Below are 19,512 nucleotides of genomic sequence, written 5' to 3' on the forward strand. Positions count from 1 at the left end.
CCTGCTGCTCGGGCTTCTTCATGATCGGTACCACAAGCATCACCCCGAATATAATAAGAATTATAACCAGAGTAGCAAAGGTAGCTGACAGCAGCCACGATGGAACAGGGCATCGCCCCACAGGTGTTATGAATTCTTTTACACTCGCCTCCTGCTCATCGCCCTGTCGTTGAGCCGTTTCCATATCCTGCTCTCCGCCGAGAAGTGTTCTGCGTATTCCCATATTTGCTGCCTGGGCCTTTCTTTCAATACCGATCATCTCTCTCCATACGGTATTCCGTTCCCAGACGACATGCTCACGTAGATGGAGACGAAGCTCTCGTCTGGATAGCGCCAAATCACCATCTGTAACGAACCCGGCGTACAACCTCTCGACGCTAGCAATGGTGTTGTCTAGCTGGGAGATGGTTGAGTCCGTGAACGGCAGGGCCACCAAAACAGTAGAATCCATGTATTGTCTTCTCAGATTTCGATCGAGGGTCTTGTCATATTTCTTCAATGCCTTGGAAAATCCAGTGCGGTTAAGCTGGATAAAAGATTTGAGCTCGCATAACGACACATATATTCCGATTGTTCGTTTCTTCAAAGACACGCCAACACCATAGAGCGCAGAGTATTCTGGATCATGCGCAATTCCCAGAAACTTCGAATCGATCAGCTCGCTGTTCATCATGTCTTCCCCATGCGGCCGTGGGTCTCTGGTCCAGTCTCTGGACGAAGTCGAATGTCTCCTGATCCTTCGCTGCGGAAACTCCGCCATATCCATGTTATCCTCTGAATCATCACTGTCTCCGTCACCCTCAGGCCCGGAAGGTTCACTGATGGTGCTCGACCGTTGATGGGCAAGTGTGGCATGGCGTGAGGTCTCGCTGCGCCGGCGATTTCTGCCGCCAGGGTTCAACGTCCGTGACTTGACCAGAGAATGGGCAACGGGATCCATGTTGATCCCTATGCTGTCCTGGGCAAAAGATTCTAGCTCCTTTCTTATCTCCTCCACCTCTTCATACAGGTCTGTCTCCTTGGCACGGTAGAAAGAACATATCTTCTCCAGCTCTCCATCCAGGGCACGGCGGAAGATGGCATCAGTGTCGAGGCTCCTGTCGAGAAGAGGAGCTGCTTCGTGCTGTCCAGTTTCATGTTCGGGGTGGTTCACTTGTTTTTCAAGAGTGTATATTCTGCCATCATAACGTTTAGCATATATAAAAACAACACTTGGTTCTTTCTTGTTGATAGGGTCATCTTACAGCTTCTTCAAATTGCTGTATGCAATATAACTACCACTCCAGTCCGGAACGGAGTTAAACTGAATGCTGTGTGAGAACTTCATGATCTCTTCTTCCGTAGCAAGACGAGCTACTGATCCACGATTAAGCTTGTATATCTGCTGCCGTAGGCCCGCTTCTCCGAAATAGCTGCACTTATACTGATTTCTTCCTTCAGTATTCTCCTTTCGTTTTGTTCTGACGCCGCCACTTCTCCTATGTCGATACTCTTTCTCCCTTCGACTCTCTTTATCACTATCTCGCTTACCACTTGTCTGACGAGAATTCTGGTGACCCCTCCTTTCCCCCCACCCAAAAAGCCATGCAAGTCCAGTGGGACCCTTTTTGCTCGCGGGACGTATTCGATCTATCCCCGACCTTGCGCGATGTGATCCCGATCTGTGTATGGGGACCGGGGTGGATGATGGAGGCGGTGATGACGACGAAGGGCGAGTGAATTCGTCGAGTTCGAAACTCCAGCTGGCACCTTGTTGAGCCAGGGTGGGCAGTTATAAGATATTTCTTTGCAGTCACCTGTTCACATTTGCCGTTCCGGGATGTTTCTTTATATGTGTAAATAACCTAAACCTGGTGTTAGGCGGGCGTCGAGGCGGGTAAAGGGATAAGTTTCAGACGAATCGAATCCAACAGGAGTCAGCCTGACCAGTGACTAGGTAGAGACCATTGACTGCAGTGTCATTCGACTCGCGAGTGTATTTCCGCGGGAGCTGCAGCTATTTGTATCCTGCCGGGATTGTTGTGTATAGTTAGGGAGCTGTGTGGATAGCTGGCTTTTTGTGCTTCGTTGATGGTTGGCTGAACCAAGGCAACGCTTGGGATTCTGTGGTGCCTCGTCAAGTCAGGGCTGGAGAGATATTCTATTGTGGATCGGATGTCTCTCTGCTGTACGAAGCCAACGGAGCTCACGGGTTCTCTCGTCAATTTAGGCGTGGAAGTTGTAATTTGCCGCTGCAGTCGCGAGAAGCGTTCAGGAGATGAAGCTGAGAGGTCGAAAGATCCAGCCTGGTCGATCTCAACAGCCGCCAAATCTCCTGAAACTCATTACAAGGCGCAGCACACAGCCAACACTGTTCATGCCTTTACAATAACAGTATATGTCGATAGTGACGCCTACGGCTAGCTGTGAAGACATCGACACATCCACTTAACGACGTGATCGTGTATGCTACTCTAAACATTCATAGATTTGATATGTTAAATATAACAAAAATATATACATGAAAAAAGCAAAGAGAAGGAAGGATACGAACCCGGCCCCGTGGTAAGCCCTGTGCATACAATTGGATCTCCATCGCAGAAGTGAACTGCTGGCCAGGATGTTGCGATGAGATGGTCTCATTTTTATGCAAAGAACATCGCAGGTCACGAGAGAGACATGGATAGCCTGATGTAACATGTACACACTCAGCCAAGACATTATACAGAGTATGCAGCGGGATGGAATCAGGTGCAGTTGCTCATGAGATATTATACCGCATTTGTACTATAGCAAGGTTGGTAAATAAAAGCTTACGAAGGAGCAATGCAAGGCGTATTCTTCATGAAGACTCTTCTCGCATTGGTAAAGGTCTGATGATTAATGTATATATTGGAAATGTCATGCCGGGATCGTGCTCCCAGTCTAGGCTCTGTGGGAATGCTTTTGCTTCCATTCTACAGGAAAGGAGAAGAAGATCGGTTAGCATCGAAGTTGGTTTCTTAGTAGACTGAAAAGAAAGAGTCCCTTACCCTTCATCCATTCCTTGACGAAGCGGGCCTCCTCAGCCTGAACATCCTTGATCCTCTGTGGTGGGAGCTCGGCAGTGGTCTCGTTGGGGTAGAGTCCATTTTCATCCCCTAAGGGTAGGTATAGTCAGTGTCTAGAATCTCTTTTCAGCATTCTAAAAGGTTGACTTACAGTGATGGACGGCCTGGGGAATCAAGATATATGGTTTGTTAGTGGAGGTTCTACGCTTTCTGGCAGCAGTAGCGTGGACACCGGCCTCCTTCCATGGGTCAGAGGCTCCGTCAATAAAAGCGAGACGGTCGTATTCGATGTCAAGAGCACCGTACTTGTTAACGAGGTCGACGTTCGAGGGCTTCGTGATGCCAAAGGCCTGCTTGCAGATGTTGGAGGTGTATGGAAGATCAATCAGTCGGGAGATGACAGGGCGGATGTTCTTGGGAGTACCGCTGCCAGTCTGTAGGTATCCCCACCTAGAAGGAAGAGAATTAGAAACAACACATGGTGCAAAGACTGAGAACGCTTACTCGTTGCAGTATTGCCAGGGCCATGCGCGCCAGCTCTGGTCAGCACTGTCTTGCTTGTAGAAATCCTCATCATAGGAGTTCAAGCACTCCTCAGCAGTCTGGCCCTGCTCGGAGCATGTAGCCAAAGTGTTCTTGTTGAGCCATCCGACGAAGTTGAGCAGCTGAGGCAGGATCTCGGGGTACTCACGACCGTGTCCGCCTGCTTCGATGATACGCTTAGCAGAAGCCTTCTGCTCAGCAGTCACCGGGTAGAGATAGCGGTCACTGGTGATGTCACTGCAGTACTTGTAGAAGCTCTTGCCACTGATGGCAGGGTCCCAGTTGGTGGATTGCCATCCAGTGATACCAGAAGAAAGAGCATTGGCAAAGTCGGCATCACGGAGACGGCCTAGTCCAAACAAGTTCTTCAGCTCCTGGGTGGTGTTGGCGTTCTTGCCGTGAATAATGATGTTGTCAACAATGTCAACAAAGTTCTGAGTGACATGGACACAGTCCTGAGGAGCTTCCTGGCGGATGGGTTCGAAGTATTGCCAGTAGTCATAGATGGCCTTGGTCACTCCAGATGAAGAAATGGCTCCCCAGAAGACATCAGGGTACTGAGTACGAAGGAAGGCCTAATGACAATTGGTCAGCATGAGCAAGTCAGCTTCTCTATTTATTCCATAGGGCGAACTTACAACTTGTCCACCAGCATATGAACCCCCATACACGATGTGAGCAGTACCAGGGGCAGTCAGATTGTATTTTTCAAGGCCAGGGAACTTGATATTCTGCGAGAAATAAGCAGTATCAGCGAGGGCCTGTTCGGTTGTCAAGAATCTCAAGCTCTTGTTCGAGAAATCGCGAGTTGGAAGTGATCCACCATAGTATCGGTGCTCCATCACAACACCGATACCATTCGTTGCCTGTGCAAGCTGGGCAAGGATACCCTTCTGAAGGAATGGAATACGGCCTATAATGGTGGGCTCATCAGCACTTCCCATAATAATTCCAATCAGGCAGGACGGTCTCTCAATAAACAATGCTCCTACGCCATCACATACCTTCGCCATCGGTCTCTCCACCATGCAGAATAATCACTGGGCCACCCTCCTTGTAGTGGCTGGCATCGAACCAGTATCGCAGGTTGAACTTCTCCATGGTGTGAGGTTCATATCGTTGGCTCTTTGGGAAGTGGTCGATTGGGATTTTGATCTGATGAGCAGGGAACTGAGCATTCACATCCTCGCTGCGTGCAACAAGTTCATTGTTACGCTGGGCCTGATAATAGTCAGCAGAATTGACTACGTTAAAATAAGGCAAACGACAAGGAATGCTCTGATGCTACCATACCTGAGCACGAAGCTGGCTGATTGGAGTGACCGGAAGTTTTGCTTGTACTGCAGCTACAAGTAGCAGCAGGCATGCTGTGAGCTTGACCATGGTGCTATGTTCAGGAAGAAACGAAATTGTCCCACGAAGCAATCTGCACCACAGAAGAACAATCGAAGGGAAAAGTCGTGGGCTCCCCAGTCCTTCTAATAGTTGGAACAATTCGTCATTAATAACCCGGTATTTGGTCGTATAAGCATGCCACCAGCCAGCCAGGTTACCAGCGGATTTGTGATGTCCGTACCCTTGCGACGGTGAGATGATATACGAAGGCCCCGCTCACATTTATGGGGATAAAAGACTCCAACACGGGTACCCCTGCGCAATCTCGCTGAATAACTATATCCCCAGATTGGAGGGATGAGGGGACAGCTGGCATGGAGGAGTCAACCTTTCCAGTCGGCCTTCCACGACCCAGTTGGCTCTGGAGGGAACATTTTTGCCATAGTGTATTTAGGCTGCACGATGTGATTCGACTGCAGATCTTAAGCCTTGCTGTCTCCCGTAGGCGGTTCGACGAGCAAACGAGGGCACAGCATTCTCCCAACGCGACCGCCCGTCGCGCCAGTGTAACGTTAAAATTGTTCAGAAAATAAGAAAGGTATTGGTTTTCGGCACAAACTCATCCAATCACTCCTCAGGCGGGCGGAACCAACTGATAATGCCTTCTAGTCGCCTATCGGAACGTGCGTGGAGCTTTAGCTTGCACATCTCGCATGCACGCGATGTCTTCCTCCATGCATAGTGTGTCTTGAAGGAAGATTGCATGCGACACGGCAAATACGAGCTCTCATTCAAGAAAGGGTCTCATTGCAATGTAGTTTGCCTCAAACGACATCCGTCCTTAGCGTTGCCCAGAAGGAAAGTTATCAGGAATCAACGGAAGCTATTTGGCCTTGCAAACGGATTGTCTGCAGGCTGCCTTTCTGTCCTCATTCTGGAAGGTCGAGAGAATGCCGAGGATGCGGTCTTGGGGGCAAACGCCAATTTTGCATAATAACCGGGATCTAGGGGGATCATGTTTGGAGAAACAATGTTTTGCCAGAGGCCATACAAAGTCGTATCTGATACTGTGGAGTACCGGCATTCTTATAACTCGTTATGCAGGACGCCGCAGGATGTGTTTAGAAAAGAAGCTCAACGCCGCTTGGAATGTGAGGTTGCTCTCCCGCTGCTTAAAACAGTTACCACCGTCCGCAGTCACCCAACCGGGGAACCGGCATGGATGCGGGAATGCCTGTATACTGAGTCTGCTGGCCATGGCTAGTTAGGCGAAATACCTGCTTGGCTAATATCCGGATGGAAAGTAAAATATATAATAGGCCACTCACTCCAAGAGGTCATGAAGAGGTCACAGTTGAAGTTGAGATGAAGTCGCGATTAAGTCGAACAATAAAAAGCTACCATTTCTGCTTTTGGGCAACAATCAACATCACGGGGCAAGGGAAAGTCTGACTAATCCACAGTTTGTATACAAGAAGCCCGGACTTAACATATATATAACTCCAAGGTAAACGTGATATAAAAACAGCTAGTTATACAGGGAACAATAGAAAGAAGAAGCTTCAGCTGCGGCCGGAACATGGTAAACAATCAACACCAATTAGCCCAGCCAGACAAGAAAGGATATACCCTCTGTGTAAACGAAGGCCCTTCCCCCTCTTCTCGTGTCATTCCATTTGAGAAAATGCATAAAATCAAAAACACGGGCTTACTGATTCCTACCCCTCCGTTGCTGCGATGCTCGGCGGATGTTTGCGCGGGAGACTGCTGCCTGTTTATGAATGGCTGCTCGCTTAAGCCAAGTACTGCTCTTTCCCTCGGCGATGGCGATGATTTCATTTGCTATCCGTTGAGAAAGCTGGTTGTCACGCCTCTTGTTAGCGGCATCAAGGATCCATGAGATGGCCTCTCGGCGACGCTGGCGTGAAGCAAGCGGGCTTGGGATGGGGAGTGCAGCACCACCACCAGCAATACCCCGTATCTGGCGAATTCGGAAAAGGGGAGCAACAGAGTCAACGGCAAGAGTAAGGTATAGAATGGGATTCAGAGGAAGCTGTTGTGATGGCGGGCCGGGGAGGAATGGCTTCGATGAGTCGATGAGTGGTGGTGGAGCTGTACGGAGGTGCTCTAGAATTTTGGCCATGTGCTACGACGAAGTTAGATATATATATGCCTCTCTGGTAAGGCTGTTAACAAAAGGATCATCTTACCTTTTGAGCAAGAGATAGCTTGCCATGCTTCATTATTAGCTTGGTAAACTGCTCCACCAATGGCTCATAGCGGCGATTGATACGTCCATCTGGTGGAAGTGGCAGGGTCGGTGGCTCGAACTTGAAGCCCTCTGGGATTCCTTCCGCAACTTCAACGGATTCTCCACGGTTCGACGCAGCAAGCATATTAGCAACCGTGGCAACCGACGGATCCTTCGACGAGTTATCCTGAACGCTTTTCTGCTCCTGTTGGCCTAATCTCGCAGAGGTAGAGAACGATCGCTTGGAACCACTTCCGTTCTGACTCCAGGCAATTTCATCACGAAGAACCTGGGGCATATTCTTAAGAGCATCTTTGTCTCGTTTAAGGATCTAAATTCCTCGGTGTCAGCAAAGTAATACGCAGCGGGTCCTTCTGGGATGGGGAAAACGCAGAATCAAGGATATCATATACATCTGCAATCGGCGTTCCTTGCTCTAGCTCAGGTCCACCAACTTCACCGCATTTCTTCTCCAAGATCTTAGCTGTCGCCGCAGCCTCTTCACTTACATGCGGCAATTGATCCTGGTTCGGTCCCAGTGGCTGTTCTGCAATCCCACCGTCATTTTTCTCTCCGTTGCCACCTGACGATGTAGAGCTCATGCGGTAGGAGGAAGTTCCGCTAAAGGCCCTATAAGACGAAGGAGAGTTGCATCTTGAAGTGCGTAAACTTATGCTTGCGAACTGGCGAGTAGTCTGGTGTACCGAATCGCGAAGTGGGAGTGCCGTAGAGGAAATAGAGCTTGCGGAGCTGCACTGCGTGGAACGGATAAGGGAGAGGGTCGACCTAGTCGGCAGGATAGGAATTCTAGGAGGCATCTTCGGTAGTATGTGTTGAAAAGTTGGGTTTATGTATTTTTTTATATATCGTGGGAGAGATGCTCATCAGGCTTCCGTCCCGCCGGTTGGTTCCAGGATGGCCACAGGATGAGGAGTCGGTCGATCTGTTATATATCCAGCTTCAACATGTAGTAATGGCGGAGTCAACCGCTAGGGTTTGATGGGCGCAGTTGCTTTTTGATTGAACTTGCAGTTTGTTCGCCTTGAATTCGAGATTGAAAAAAGCTTCAACTCAAAAGTCACGTGATAATATATTGGCAGGTTTCTGTAAAAACGCTAAGAAGATGATAAGACAAGAGAAGACGCACTTATGGTAGTGAGTTCATACGCATTAATTAGAGCATCTCCTTCTACTTGGACTGAAGATATGAAATCTTCTATTCAGTATTGATAGAAGATCAAAAGAGTCACGTGCCTACCAAGGGTGACATTTGAATGATTATATAATCGATAGAAGGCATACAGAGGAGTTTTGAGGACGAGTAAGGACGAAGAGAGAGGCAGCAATTCGGTTAACAGTTGGATATCATTGGGCCTTTTCCTTGGATAGATGAAGTGTTCAGCTTCGGCGGACACAGGCTGGGGTTAAGCCAAAGCATCTGCAGGTGCCACACCCAATATAAAGAAGGGAAGCTAGGGGAAACGCGCGTCCCTCGAGCAACAGAAAGAGTACATATAGAAAACTAGCAGCTCGAGCGAGAAGAAAGGTAAAGCTGAGGTGAAGAGCAATTACTGTTTCGGATTTGAACGAACATACTACAAGGATTGGTTGGTTATAATAACATAAGTTTGCGGAATCAATGGAAAAGAAACACTGAAGAGTGAGAGTGAGTGCTGCAAGTCAACAGCGAACGGCGGAAGTTGGCTAGAGAGAGAAACGGCTGGCGAGCCGAGCAGCAATGGCACCGACGTCACCGGCGTCGTCGGGGTAGACGTAGAATCCAAGCGCAATGATGACATACCTATTGAATGGGTTAGTTGCCTGCGCTGCATAGAGAGAGAGAGCGCGCGACGTGGTGATGAGAACTTACATTCCGAGGCAGAGGCCGCCCTCGAGGTAGTTTGACTTGCCGTCCTGGATCAGGATGGTGACGACCAATCCGGAGATGAAGAAGGCAACGGTCTCGAAGGTCTGGAAGTGAAGAGTCATGTCCTTGTCCATGATCCAGCCGAGGATGACCAGGAAGGGTGTGACAAAAAGGGCGATCTGCAGACTACTTCCAATGGCGACGCCGATGGCGAGGTCCATCTTGTTCTTGCATGCGACTACGACGGCGGTGACGTGTTCTGCAGCATTTCCGACGATTGGGATGAGTATAAGACCGATAAAGGTCCTGCTCATGCCGGTTGACTGGACGATGGGCTCGATGCTTCCGACGAGGTACTCGGCACATCCTGAGACCAGGACGGTGACTATGAGCAGGAGGACAGAGGCAGCGTATGGGTTGAGGAGGCGCTCCTCCTCTTCCTCCTCCTCCTCTCTCCCGACCTCTCCGTTCTCCACGTTCTGGCTTTCAAAGAGGTCCGAGTGAGATCTGAGCTGGAAGAAAAGGTACATGATGTACACGATGAGCAGAATGACGGCGGTCCCGTGGGAGATGAAGAGGATGTTCTCTCTGGAATCGGCCTTGGAGGAAGAGAGAGAGGCATAGAGGGTGGACGGGATGATAAGGGAGGCAGAGGCCACGGTCATCATGGAGGACATGGTGGAGGCCGCGGTGCTGTTGAACAGCTGTTCGTGGTAGTTGAGGCCACCGAAGAAGAAGCAGCAGCCTAGGACTAGGAGGATGTTGGACAAGACGCTGCCCAGCATGCTGGACTGTACGATGCGAATCTCATTCTTGGACAATGCGACAATGCTGACCTGTTGACGTCTGATTAGCACCTATCGAAACACATCAAGCAAAGGAACAGACATACGATGAGCTCGACGGCGTTTCCAAAAGTCGCATTGAGCAGTCCTCCAAGGGTCTCTCCCAGGGTGGAAGCCAGCTCCTCCGTCGCAAAGCTCAGGAGCGAGGCCAGGGGCATGATCGCGATGAAATTGAGCACGAACGTGGCCGTGGGCGACCATCCAAGGAACCCAGAGAGCAGCCCGAGAGGCACGAAGACGAGAAGGACATTGATGTAGTTGCTCGCGAGGGTGGCATAGGTCAAGTAGCAAACCTCATACGGTATCCGGACGCAGGACCTGTCGTCGCGACGAGACCAGCGCTGGCTGCCACGCCGGCCGTGGTTCCCATTCAGCAGGCCGGTACGCTCGTTCGAGTTTCCATTCGTATAGCCGTCTTCGGCATCGTTGGGCATTGCGCCTGAGGAGCTGCTACGGCAGATCGAAAAGGACGACCCAATGCGATGGAACTGCGCTTTTATAGTGGTTGGAGCTAGAACGAGAATAAGCCCGGTCCAGACAGTGTCGGATCTCAGATCCCAGATCGGCTGATGAAAGCAAGGGAGAAGGTTGATGGGTATATCGGGTGTAAGGGAGAGGGAGAGGAGGAGAGGGAAAAGAGAGGGCGAGAGGAGGAGAAGAAGGGCGAAACGTACCCATCCTAAGCAAGAATAGCAGCAGGACCAGAGAAAGGCCAAGATCTGGCGATGAATAATAGTAATAAACCGGAGCAAGTCAAAAGAATTGGAACCAAGGGTGAGGTTCGAAAGGGCCCCGCGGGTCGCCGGAGTCAACCTAGCGATGGTGTGTCTGTGTATGTAACCGTCTGTCGTCTAGCTTAGATGGATGCAACAGCCAGCGTGATGGACGATGCGGACACCCTCAGATCTTCTCGATCGTGGCAGTGCAACTTGGCAGGGATGAAGACGGACACGCCCAACATATAGATATTCCGTACTGTGAAGGGAGATGGGGGGAGAAGAGGACGAGGACATCCTTTTAAGCAGCGACATCGCCATCAACTGTTGTATATATATCTAAACCGACCAGCTGTGGCGTTGACCCGCAGCAGAAGAACCTGAACCTGGACAAGAGATGGGAGAGAAAAAAGGTGGACTCGTCTCATGCTTGACGGCTGGGGATGCGGTCGGGCAGGGCAGCTTTTGCTAGCAGAACTTGCATGCTTGCCACCTTTACTCTCTTTCTTTTTTTTCTTATATACTCTTACATACGAGTTAGGTCGTTATTCCACGAGCTAGTTGATCGGAGAAATCATCCATCGCGGAGTAGTCGGTTACATCCACAGTAGCTCATAGCAGTCGCATGGACACAAGCGTGGAGAGCTGGATCTCGCACCGTAAGTGGCGACACGTTTGGCTTCTCAGCCACACCGACGGACAGACATCGTATAAGAGATGATCTCATATATATATTAACCGTATTATTGCAAATGCATCCGGTTCGGTTCTTAGCAGGGATATGCCTCTGTCGTCAGGGTCCAGGGAACCAGTAGCAGGCCGGATAATATATTAATTAGCTAATGATAGCCATCTACAGGGAGCCAGTATTTATATTGTAGATGGCGATGAGGACTCTTTAAGACGATGATAATACCGATATAATAGACTAGTCGACACGGCCTCTCTCTGCAAGCCACTTCTTCCACTTGGGAGCGGCACGACGACGCCACGACTTGCCGTATATAACGGTGGGAATCCCTGCTGCCATGGAGGCCAGGACGCAGAACCCATAAAACACAAACGCATACCCAAACCCCATCGCATCCACAACCTGCTGCACCGTGAAGGAGAGCGGGAAGTTGATGACGGACGAACAGATCGAAAGAACCACGACCAGTTCCCCCGATATACCCGGGAAACACTCCATGGCGTACGCCGTAGCGACAGAGCAAGCAGACACCTGATGCGCAATCATACAGCCCAGCCCGATGGCGATGGTGATCCAGTGCATGCCGAAGTGCGCTCCCCAGCCATAGAGCATGTAGCCGACAGCAGCGTAGACGAATGAGAAGCACAACGTCCACAGACGCATTTCTGTCTCCTTGATGCCGTTGTTGCGGCGTGCCAGGCGCATGACGATGAAGTCGCTAGAGACGCCGGTGGCCCAACCGGCGATGTTTCCGACCAGGGCAGCCAGGTAGATTAGACCTGTCGACGTGGTGGACCAGTTGTATGGCGGTGCAGAGGTGATGCGGGAGATGGTGCCGAAGGAGACGATGCCCGCCGTGCAGCCAAAGGCGAATATGACGCCTGCGATAATAATATTGGGGAAGAGGAAGAGGACAAAGGGCCGACGGAAGTATTGCCAGTAGGTCGTCTTGTCCTGGGGGAAATGCACCCATGGCCTCAGGCGTTGGAGGTGAGTTCGCTTCGGGAAGCTGTAGGGTATGTCTGGGGTGGTATAATCGACCTCGTTGGCGGAGGCTGCCTCGTCTATTTGCTTTTTGGCGGTGCCGGTGCCATGCTGGCCACTCTCGAACAAGAAGCGTGGGAAGAGGGTCTCTTCAAATGAGGTGAACAGGAGAATCAAGACGACGGCGAAGATCATGGAGCAGATCCATTGAGTCCATCTCCAGCCCGGCCCGTCTGAGATGATGCCTCCAGTGATGGGTCCTGGTGAAGAAGTGTTAGTTTCTCCTTCGGACCCGTCAGAGGGTTAAGATGGGGAGGAGAGAATATACCCAGAATCGAGCCCAGCTGCTGGCCAAATAGATAAAAGGACAACGTCCGTCCTCGCTGATGGGCAAAGAACATGTCAAACACACTCAGCTGGATGACTGCCTGGTACGCAGCAACCCCAAAGCCGTTGATGGCCAGGTTGGTCATCCACTGCGCCGTGCCGTGGACATAGCCCAGCCAGACAGCAGTCAGCATGCAGATGAGCGTGGTGATGAGAAAGACCGGACGGCGACCCAGCTTCATGCCAATAGGCACCCAGAAGACATTGACAAGCCCGAGAAGCAGGTAGTTGAGTGCTGAACCCCCGTTCATGTTTTCCAGGGATATCTCAGCCTCGCGGGAGACGGTTGTCCATGCTGCTCCAAGCATGTTCTCCCCATACGAGAATGTACACGCATAGAGACCTGACAAATATTAACAGCCTGGAGGCCTATCTGGAGCATGCAGATAATCTTACAGAGAAGAAACAGCTGCCAGGACTTCTTTGATATCGACCATGTCAACGGATCACTGCCCTCGGCCGTTGGCTTGGGAATCAAGATGATCTCAACCTCAACGTGGGTAGAGAGATGTTCCCCGTCGACTATCCAGTCCTGTTAGTAGTTTATATACTCAGGATATAGATCGAGATCACTCACTGTTAAAAAGCCGTTCCGTGCCAGGAACATCCAGATCGTTGTCGTAGCCCATCGTGCGTATATATCAGTATCTCTTCTACATCGGCTCCCAAAAGCAACTTCACCTCCCACCTTCGTCCTGCCACCAACGAGATGCTTATACCACTCTTCATCTTCCCCGGACAACGAAAGCTGTTTCTCCCCCACGCCCTTCCCCGCAATCGCAGGGGTTTCGATTCGGTTAACGGCTTCTCTGATGCTAAACCCCAAAACAAACCTAGTGGTCGGCCTAATAATTAGATCATTGGATGTTCCATTGATGTCTAGCGGAGGAGTAATATCTTCTATATGTAATATACTTAGTACATTGACGAAAGAACAAGAGTCAATTGAATAAAGGGCCAGCAATGTCTCAACCATCAAAAGATTCTCCCATCGTCATCATCGGTGCTGGAACCTGGGGTATCAGCACCGCCCTCCATCTCGCTCGCAGGGGGTACAAGGATATAAAACTTCTCGACAAATACCCCGTTCCTTCACCAATATCAGCTGGAAATGATGTGAACAAGTTCCTCGAGCTGGACTCCTCCCCTGTCGGTGACTACGTCTCCAAAACCATCGCGCAGGCGACGGTCAGTGGATGGAAGAACGATCCTGTCTTCCAGCCCTACTACCATGACGCCGGTGCAATTATTGCAGCAACCTCGCCGGGCGCGAGAGAGGACATTTCCTCTGGCGGCGGCATGACTGCTGCCAATGGCTGGATACCACGGTCTACGGCGCAGGAGTTCCGTGAAACGATGCCTCTAGGCGTGCTGACGGGAGACTTCCCTGGCTGGAAAGGTTACTGGAAGAAGGACGGGGCCGGCTGGGTGGCTGCGCGTAAGAGCATGGAGAGTGCCGCTAAGGAGGCAGCCAGGCTGGGAGTCGCGTTCCTATCTGGACCTGCTGGAGAGGCCAGGGAGCTTGTCTATGAAGATGATGGGGCCGCCGTGAGGGGGGTGCGTACTGCGGATGGCCAAGTCCATCTGGGAGCGAAGACCATCTTATGTACCGGGGCTGCGGCAGAGAGCCTTCTCGACATGAAGGACCAGCTGAGACCTACGGCATGGACCTTGGCTCATATCAAGATGACGCCGGAGGAGGTGAAGCTCTATAAAGATCTACCCGTTTTATTCAACGTCGAGAGAGGCTTCTTCATGGAACCGGACGAGGACAAGCATGAGCTGAAGATATGTGACGAACATCCGGGATACTGTAACTGGGTGATGGAGGGAGGGAAGCTCAAGAGTAAGCCATTCGCGAGGCACCAGATCCCTCTCGAGTCCGAAGAGCGAGTGCGTCAGTTCCTGAAGGAAACGATGCCACATCTAGCCAGTAGACCGTTGAGTTTTGCTCGGATATGTTGGTGTATGTTTACATTAGCTACTGCTACTGCTACCCTGACATGTTCTTTTTTTACCATACTAACTGTTCTTCCAGGCGCTGATACTCCAGATCGCAAATTCCTCATCAGTACGCACCCGGAGCACCGAAACCTGGTGCTCGGCGTCGGCGGTTCAGGCCACGGGTTTGCGCATATTCCATCTGTGGGATCGTTCATTGCAGACGTGATGGAATCGAAACTAGACCCAAGGTTGGAGAAGGCCTTCCGATGGCGACCTGAGACTGCTGTTGGGAGGGACTGGGGAGCGTTGCAGGGCCGCTATGGCCCAGATGGAAGTAACCGTGTGATGAACTTTCAGGATATCAAGGAGACCGAATGGACGACCATTGGAGCGGATTGAACAACGATATAGGTATTTTACCTTGGGGGATCTAGATGGGCATACGCTTAATAGCCCATAGACTATTAACCTCGACACTGCATTGGGATATGGTCTATTAACGCAATTTCATTCATACTAACGCCGTTTCATTTCGTTCCTTATGATAGTAAATATAGCAACCTGCGAAGAGAAGAAAGTCCAGGTATATAAATATGGTATGATAGCAACTGGGGGAGAAAGAAAAAAAGAAGCGCCCTAGTAGCAAGACGGAAGAAAGGAAAGAAAGAAACCAGTCAACATTCAAACCCAGGAGGCCAAAGAATATTACAAACAAGAATACTATTGTTGTCAAATCGAATGGTGGACAATGCAAAGGAGCCCAGTCCCACTCGTTTAATCGACTTTTCCATTACTCGGGCCAGATCCGACAGATCCAAATATTCCCTTCTCCTTTCCATCAAGGTGGAAGAAGCCCATGGAAGAACCCCCGAGTTTCCCGGTTGTTGTTCTTGTTCGTCGTATTTGGCGCTTGGCCCACAGTGAAGCAACGCCGATGGAAATTATACAGAGAGCTAGGGTTATGAATGGATGAGAGCTGACAAAGGTACGAATGGTGAAGAATATATGCTCAAGGAAGCCGACAGTAGACTTAGACTTGAGCTTTGGAGAGGAAGAGGCAATATGGGTGAGTGTTTCGAGGATGGAGGTGCGGCTGGGCATGATATCCACTCCATTTGGAGATGAATCCCAGAAGCGTCGGTTCTGTTAGCTCGGAAGTTAGCAATTCATGGCCATGCAAACTTATATCTCTGGAAACGATACTTACCGACTCATCGTGGATTATCACTCGGTCCCCATTTCTTATATCAACACCAAAAGTAGTCCTGACCCATCGGTCCCAGAAGATTCCATCAACCCAAGCGAACCCGACCTGTTTCTTATCATCCTCACGGATAGTGATACGCATACTCTTTGCAGCTCGGAGGGCACGCTGGTCATTACGATCATCTGCTTCCTCGATACGGAGATCTTTAGCATCACGCAACTCCTGGCGTTCTAGCTGGAACAACTTGGTTTGTTTTTCCATCCACTCGAGAGCAGCATTCTTAAGCTCACGTTTGTTTTGAACGAAGTCTTCCGTATGCTGTCTGTTTAGAATACCAAGAACAACATATTTACCGTCCATGACATCGCGAGCATTGGTAGCAGTCAATTCAGGGACAATTGGGAGCCAAACACTCTGCATCCAGGATAGAACAGCCCGGAAATCTCTCATATCTTTTGGAGCCAAGGCGGTATAATATTTGGCTGTTCCATCCCTTGCAACGAGGAGGCGGGGCCATGTAGAAATTCTGAATCGCTCGGCAAGTTCCTTGCTATCGGTTTTCACTAATCGTGCATGTCCCACTAGACTGAGGGTGAGTCTATCAAGAGCGGCAAAGTCTTCAGACGTGGTTGCATGATCGAAGAAGTAAAGGAAGATAACCTCCTCTGTTTCTTCCATCTTCTTGAATGCTGCTGCATCGACGTATTGAACACCAAGGCCAACTACCTCGGTGGCCTTATTGGCGTAGTTTACAAGGTCACCAAGTCCACGTAGGCCCTCGTACTGTACTTTCTCACCACCACGGAAGAAATGCATTGTTGGGTAGGAGGAGATTCGTGCATCTTTGCAAAGGCGTCGCTCAACTTCACAGTTGACTTCACCAATGTTGAGTTTCCCTTTCATGTCCTTTGCCATCTGCTGCCACACGGGCGCAAGGGCCTGACAGTGAGTACACCATGGTGCATAAAATTTGATAAACCATGGATCCTGGGTTGTTGTGACAAGTTTCAAGAAGGATTCTGCGGTTAAAGAGACAGATGATCCTGAGAGATTGTAGTTCTTTTCCTTGATCTCTTTCTTAGGGTTAGGGTCTTGAGCTGGGGCCTTTTCCTCTTTGGGGCCCTTGGAATCCTTCGGTTGTTCAGAAGTCTTGGAAACCTTCGAATCTTTGGAATCGCTTGGGCTCTTCGAAGAATCTCCGCTGTTTTCCTTGGTTGGCTTCTCGGCCTCCGAACTTTCATCGGCCTTCTCTTTGTTTGGGAGTATCATTTGACCTTCCTTAGCACCGGGCTGGGGGAGGTGTACTCCTCCTCGCGGCCTGGAGCCAGGTTTAATAGACTCCAACTTATCTTCAATAAAACTACTGAGCTCTTCCATCCCCTTCTTCTCATTCGAAAATGTGTCGAACGGTTTCCCTTGATAGTATAGAACAAATCTCGGGAAACCAGCTATACCGAGCTCCTCACATTTATCGGCATATGCGGCACAGTTCAACGACGCAAAATGGAAGCCATAGTAACCGTGGAACGAGTTTAATGATTTTTCGGTATCAGCCGCTTTTTTCGCGGTGCTTGATAATAGGGGATTGGAGGTCTAGAGTTGGTTGGTACTATGCTAAGTAGAAAATGGAGGTAGGAGCACAAACGTAATAAAATTCATATAGAGTCTGCCAAATTGGTGCAACAGCTTGACAGTGTATGCAATCAGGGTGGTAGTGCTTTACAAACCTATATTCCAGAAAATGGTGATTGGTTAGTGGGTAATCATAGACAAATAAAGGTATCTGAAGAAAGGCGCACCAGTAATCTTCCTTTATGCTCTCTTCAAAATCTGATGCTCGTAGCTCCTTCATGGGTGGTACGGTGACCCCATTGAAAACAGTCGACAGAGGGTCAGGGCCTGGGGCTATCTCGTCCTCATCTCCGCTCTCTACAGCCTGTTCGCCGGGCAGACCGAACACTGGGGATATCGTCGTCACAAGGAGGGACAGGAAGAAGAAAGAGCGCTTCATTATGAACTGAGAAGGCCACAGAGGCCAGTATCGACGGGCAACGCCCAAATTCGACTTTCGAAGGCGGAGATCTCGAGGCTCCCAAAGACACCACTCGTTTCTTTTGCGGAGGAGTGTTATTTAGTTAAGATAGGGATTCGGGGTTTATATTCTTAGACAGGGAGATTTCCGTAATGCCTGCTTCGCGCCAAACAGCCTTGTTATCATGAAGGGCGTTCGTGGTGTTGAGGAACCTGTCCGTCGTCAGCTTCTGTTTCTTAACTCTCTAACGACTCTTTTGCTTTTCCCCTTATTAATTACTGTCTTTTCGCTCTGGACTGATTATATAAGCGATTTCTCGGTTAACTAGTTATTCCGTTCCGTTTCCCGAGTCGGCAAGTCCGCCTAGAGCGAAACGACTTGCATAGAAAGCAGCGAAGACGTTTCTATCTATTCCACCGCTCCACGCAGCAATTGAATCTCAGTACTCGCAGGATTCGCTCTTTAGCACATCATGAGGGCGACTCTACGGCTTCTGGCTAATGTTAAGCCAGCCAGATACCTGGAACCTTTCACTCCTACTGGTCTTACTGGCCTTTCAACCCACCCTAGCCCTCGACCAACACTCATCTATCTCTACACCACAACGCTCGAGAAGCTAAAGGCGATCCCGGAATCATCTGTATACCGCAAGTCGACAGAAGCCCTCACGAAACACCGATTGGAAGTCGTGAAGTCCACGAAACCCCCCGGGTTCGACGCCTGGCTCGAACGAGTAAGGGCCCTTGTCGCTGAGAACCCTGAGAAATATAAGGCTGCTCTAAGGGATGATGGTACATACGCCGCATTTCAAGTGGAAGAGGAGAATATCGCAAAGGAGGACGAGCTTTGGGGTGGTGAGACATCCAAGATGCAGCAGGAGGGTGCATATCTCAGTGAGGAGGAGATGGAGGAGCGCATAAAGGAGGCAGAGGCAGAGGCTGCCCAACATGCGACGCCTAGTATCCATTGGGAGGCAGAGCCAGCTCTCGAGGCTGCACAGTATGTTTCGTTTCATTGTCTAACTTTATTGATTCCCGGTGGCCTAATATCATATAGGATTTCTGAGATTGAAAACAAAATTGGCGGTGGATTGATAGAGGAGGTCATCCAAGTTGCCGAAGGAGAAATGAAACTCGTGGATGAGATGGTTAAAAACAAAGTGTAAGTTTTTGAAGGATAGAACTCATATTCTTGCTCGCATGCGCTGACCACTGCCATTAGATGGGAGGAACTTGTAGAGAAGCCCAAGCCAGGCCAGTGGACTTACTTTGAGAGAACTGAACCCAGCTCGTGATCAACAAACCATGCTGTGATTCTACACTACCGCACTTGTTGGCGGCTTATGTTACGATTTCGCTTGGGCTCAACATTGATGTGGCCGTGATATTCCTTCCAGCTTTGTATACTATGCCATTGTGATATTGTGATTCTTATTTGCACAGATATTAAATCAATCCAATAGAAGTCCTCTGGTCAGTTATTTCGCTGTCTTGATACGTCTTAAATGGCTTATGTGCAAGAAACATAACAACCCATATAATTTAATTTACTTGGGGAAGAAAACTTATAAACGCAGTGAGGGTAGCCATGAAGATTGCGTAGTATACCTAAAGGTAGGCAACAATATTGTCGCTGTCGAGACATCCAGTATGAATATTTTGTTACAAAGACCAAAAAGTTC

General features: G+C 49.8%; 8 protein-coding genes across 8 annotated transcripts; 2 read left to right on the top strand and 6 right to left on the bottom strand.

Annotated features, from left to right (window-relative positions):
* Positions 1-155: 155 nt before the first annotated feature.
* Positions 156-1,586, bottom strand: MCYG_02206 (SPX domain-containing protein; the record flags this gene model as incomplete). The annotated part of the gene is made up of 4 exons (XM_002849226.1): positions 156-163; positions 301-1,175; positions 1,245-1,412; positions 1,531-1,586. The coding sequence occupies 4 exons, from the start codon at positions 1,584-1,586 to the stop codon at positions 156-158; spliced, it is 1,107 nt and encodes a 368-aa protein (XP_002849272.1).
* Positions 1,587-2,904: 1,318 nt separating this feature from the next.
* Positions 2,905-4,955, bottom strand: MCYG_02207 (conserved hypothetical protein; the record flags this gene model as incomplete). Its single annotated transcript, XM_002849227.1, has 7 exons — positions 2,905-2,936; positions 3,012-3,119; positions 3,181-3,479; positions 3,534-4,147; positions 4,211-4,485; positions 4,577-4,793; positions 4,866-4,955. The coding sequence occupies 7 exons, from the start codon at positions 4,953-4,955 to the stop codon at positions 2,905-2,907; spliced, it is 1,635 nt and encodes a 544-aa protein (XP_002849273.1).
* Positions 4,956-6,615: 1,660 nt separating this feature from the next.
* On the bottom strand, positions 6,616-7,976 carry MCYG_02208 (conserved hypothetical protein; the record flags this gene model as incomplete). Its single annotated transcript, XM_002849228.1, has 3 exons — positions 6,616-7,053; positions 7,118-7,489; positions 7,668-7,976. The coding sequence occupies 3 exons, from the start codon at positions 7,974-7,976 to the stop codon at positions 6,616-6,618; spliced, it is 1,119 nt and encodes a 372-aa protein (XP_002849274.1).
* Positions 7,977-8,862: 886 nt separating this feature from the next.
* Positions 8,863-10,304, bottom strand: MCYG_02209 (calcium/proton exchanger; the record flags this gene model as incomplete). Its single annotated transcript, XM_002849229.1, has 3 exons — positions 8,863-8,959; positions 9,029-9,882; positions 9,918-10,304. 3 exons carry the CDS (start codon positions 10,302-10,304, stop codon positions 8,863-8,865), a joined length of 1,338 nt encoding a protein of 445 aa, XP_002849275.1.
* Positions 10,305-11,514: 1,210 nt separating this feature from the next.
* On the bottom strand, positions 11,515-13,277 carry MCYG_02210 (conserved hypothetical protein; the record flags this gene model as incomplete). The annotated part of the gene is made up of 4 exons (XM_002849230.1): positions 11,515-12,521; positions 12,590-12,991; positions 13,045-13,170; positions 13,226-13,277. 4 exons carry the CDS (start codon positions 13,275-13,277, stop codon positions 11,515-11,517), a joined length of 1,587 nt encoding a protein of 528 aa, XP_002849276.1.
* Positions 13,278-13,611: 334 nt separating this feature from the next.
* On the top strand, positions 13,612-14,991 carry MCYG_02211 (fructosyl amine:oxygen oxidoreductase; the record flags this gene model as incomplete). The annotated part of the gene is made up of 2 exons (XM_002849231.1): positions 13,612-14,614; positions 14,687-14,991. 2 exons carry the CDS (start codon positions 13,612-13,614, stop codon positions 14,989-14,991), a joined length of 1,308 nt encoding a protein of 435 aa, XP_002849277.1.
* Positions 14,992-15,366: 375 nt separating this feature from the next.
* On the bottom strand, positions 15,367-17,810 carry MCYG_02212 (disulfide-isomerase; the record flags this gene model as incomplete). Its single annotated transcript, XM_002849232.1, has 3 exons — positions 15,367-15,735; positions 15,800-17,369; positions 17,599-17,810. The coding sequence occupies 3 exons, from the start codon at positions 17,808-17,810 to the stop codon at positions 15,367-15,369; spliced, it is 2,151 nt and encodes a 716-aa protein (XP_002849278.1).
* A 419-nt stretch (positions 17,811-18,229) lies between these two features.
* MCYG_02213 (NADH-ubiquinone oxidoreductase kDa subunit) lies at positions 18,230-19,151 on the top strand (the record flags this gene model as incomplete). Its single annotated transcript, XM_002849233.1, has 3 exons — positions 18,230-18,830; positions 18,888-18,992; positions 19,053-19,151. The coding sequence occupies 3 exons, from the start codon at positions 18,304-18,306 to the stop codon at positions 19,123-19,125; spliced, it is 705 nt and encodes a 234-aa protein (XP_002849279.1).
* Positions 19,152-19,512: the final 361 nt, after the last annotated feature.

This window comes from Microsporum canis, genomic scaffold (assembly GCF_000151145.1).
Source record: "Microsporum canis CBS 113480 supercont1.2 genomic scaffold, whole genome shotgun sequence".
Lineage (NCBI taxonomy): Eukaryota > Fungi > Ascomycota > Eurotiomycetes > Onygenales > Arthrodermataceae > Microsporum > Microsporum canis.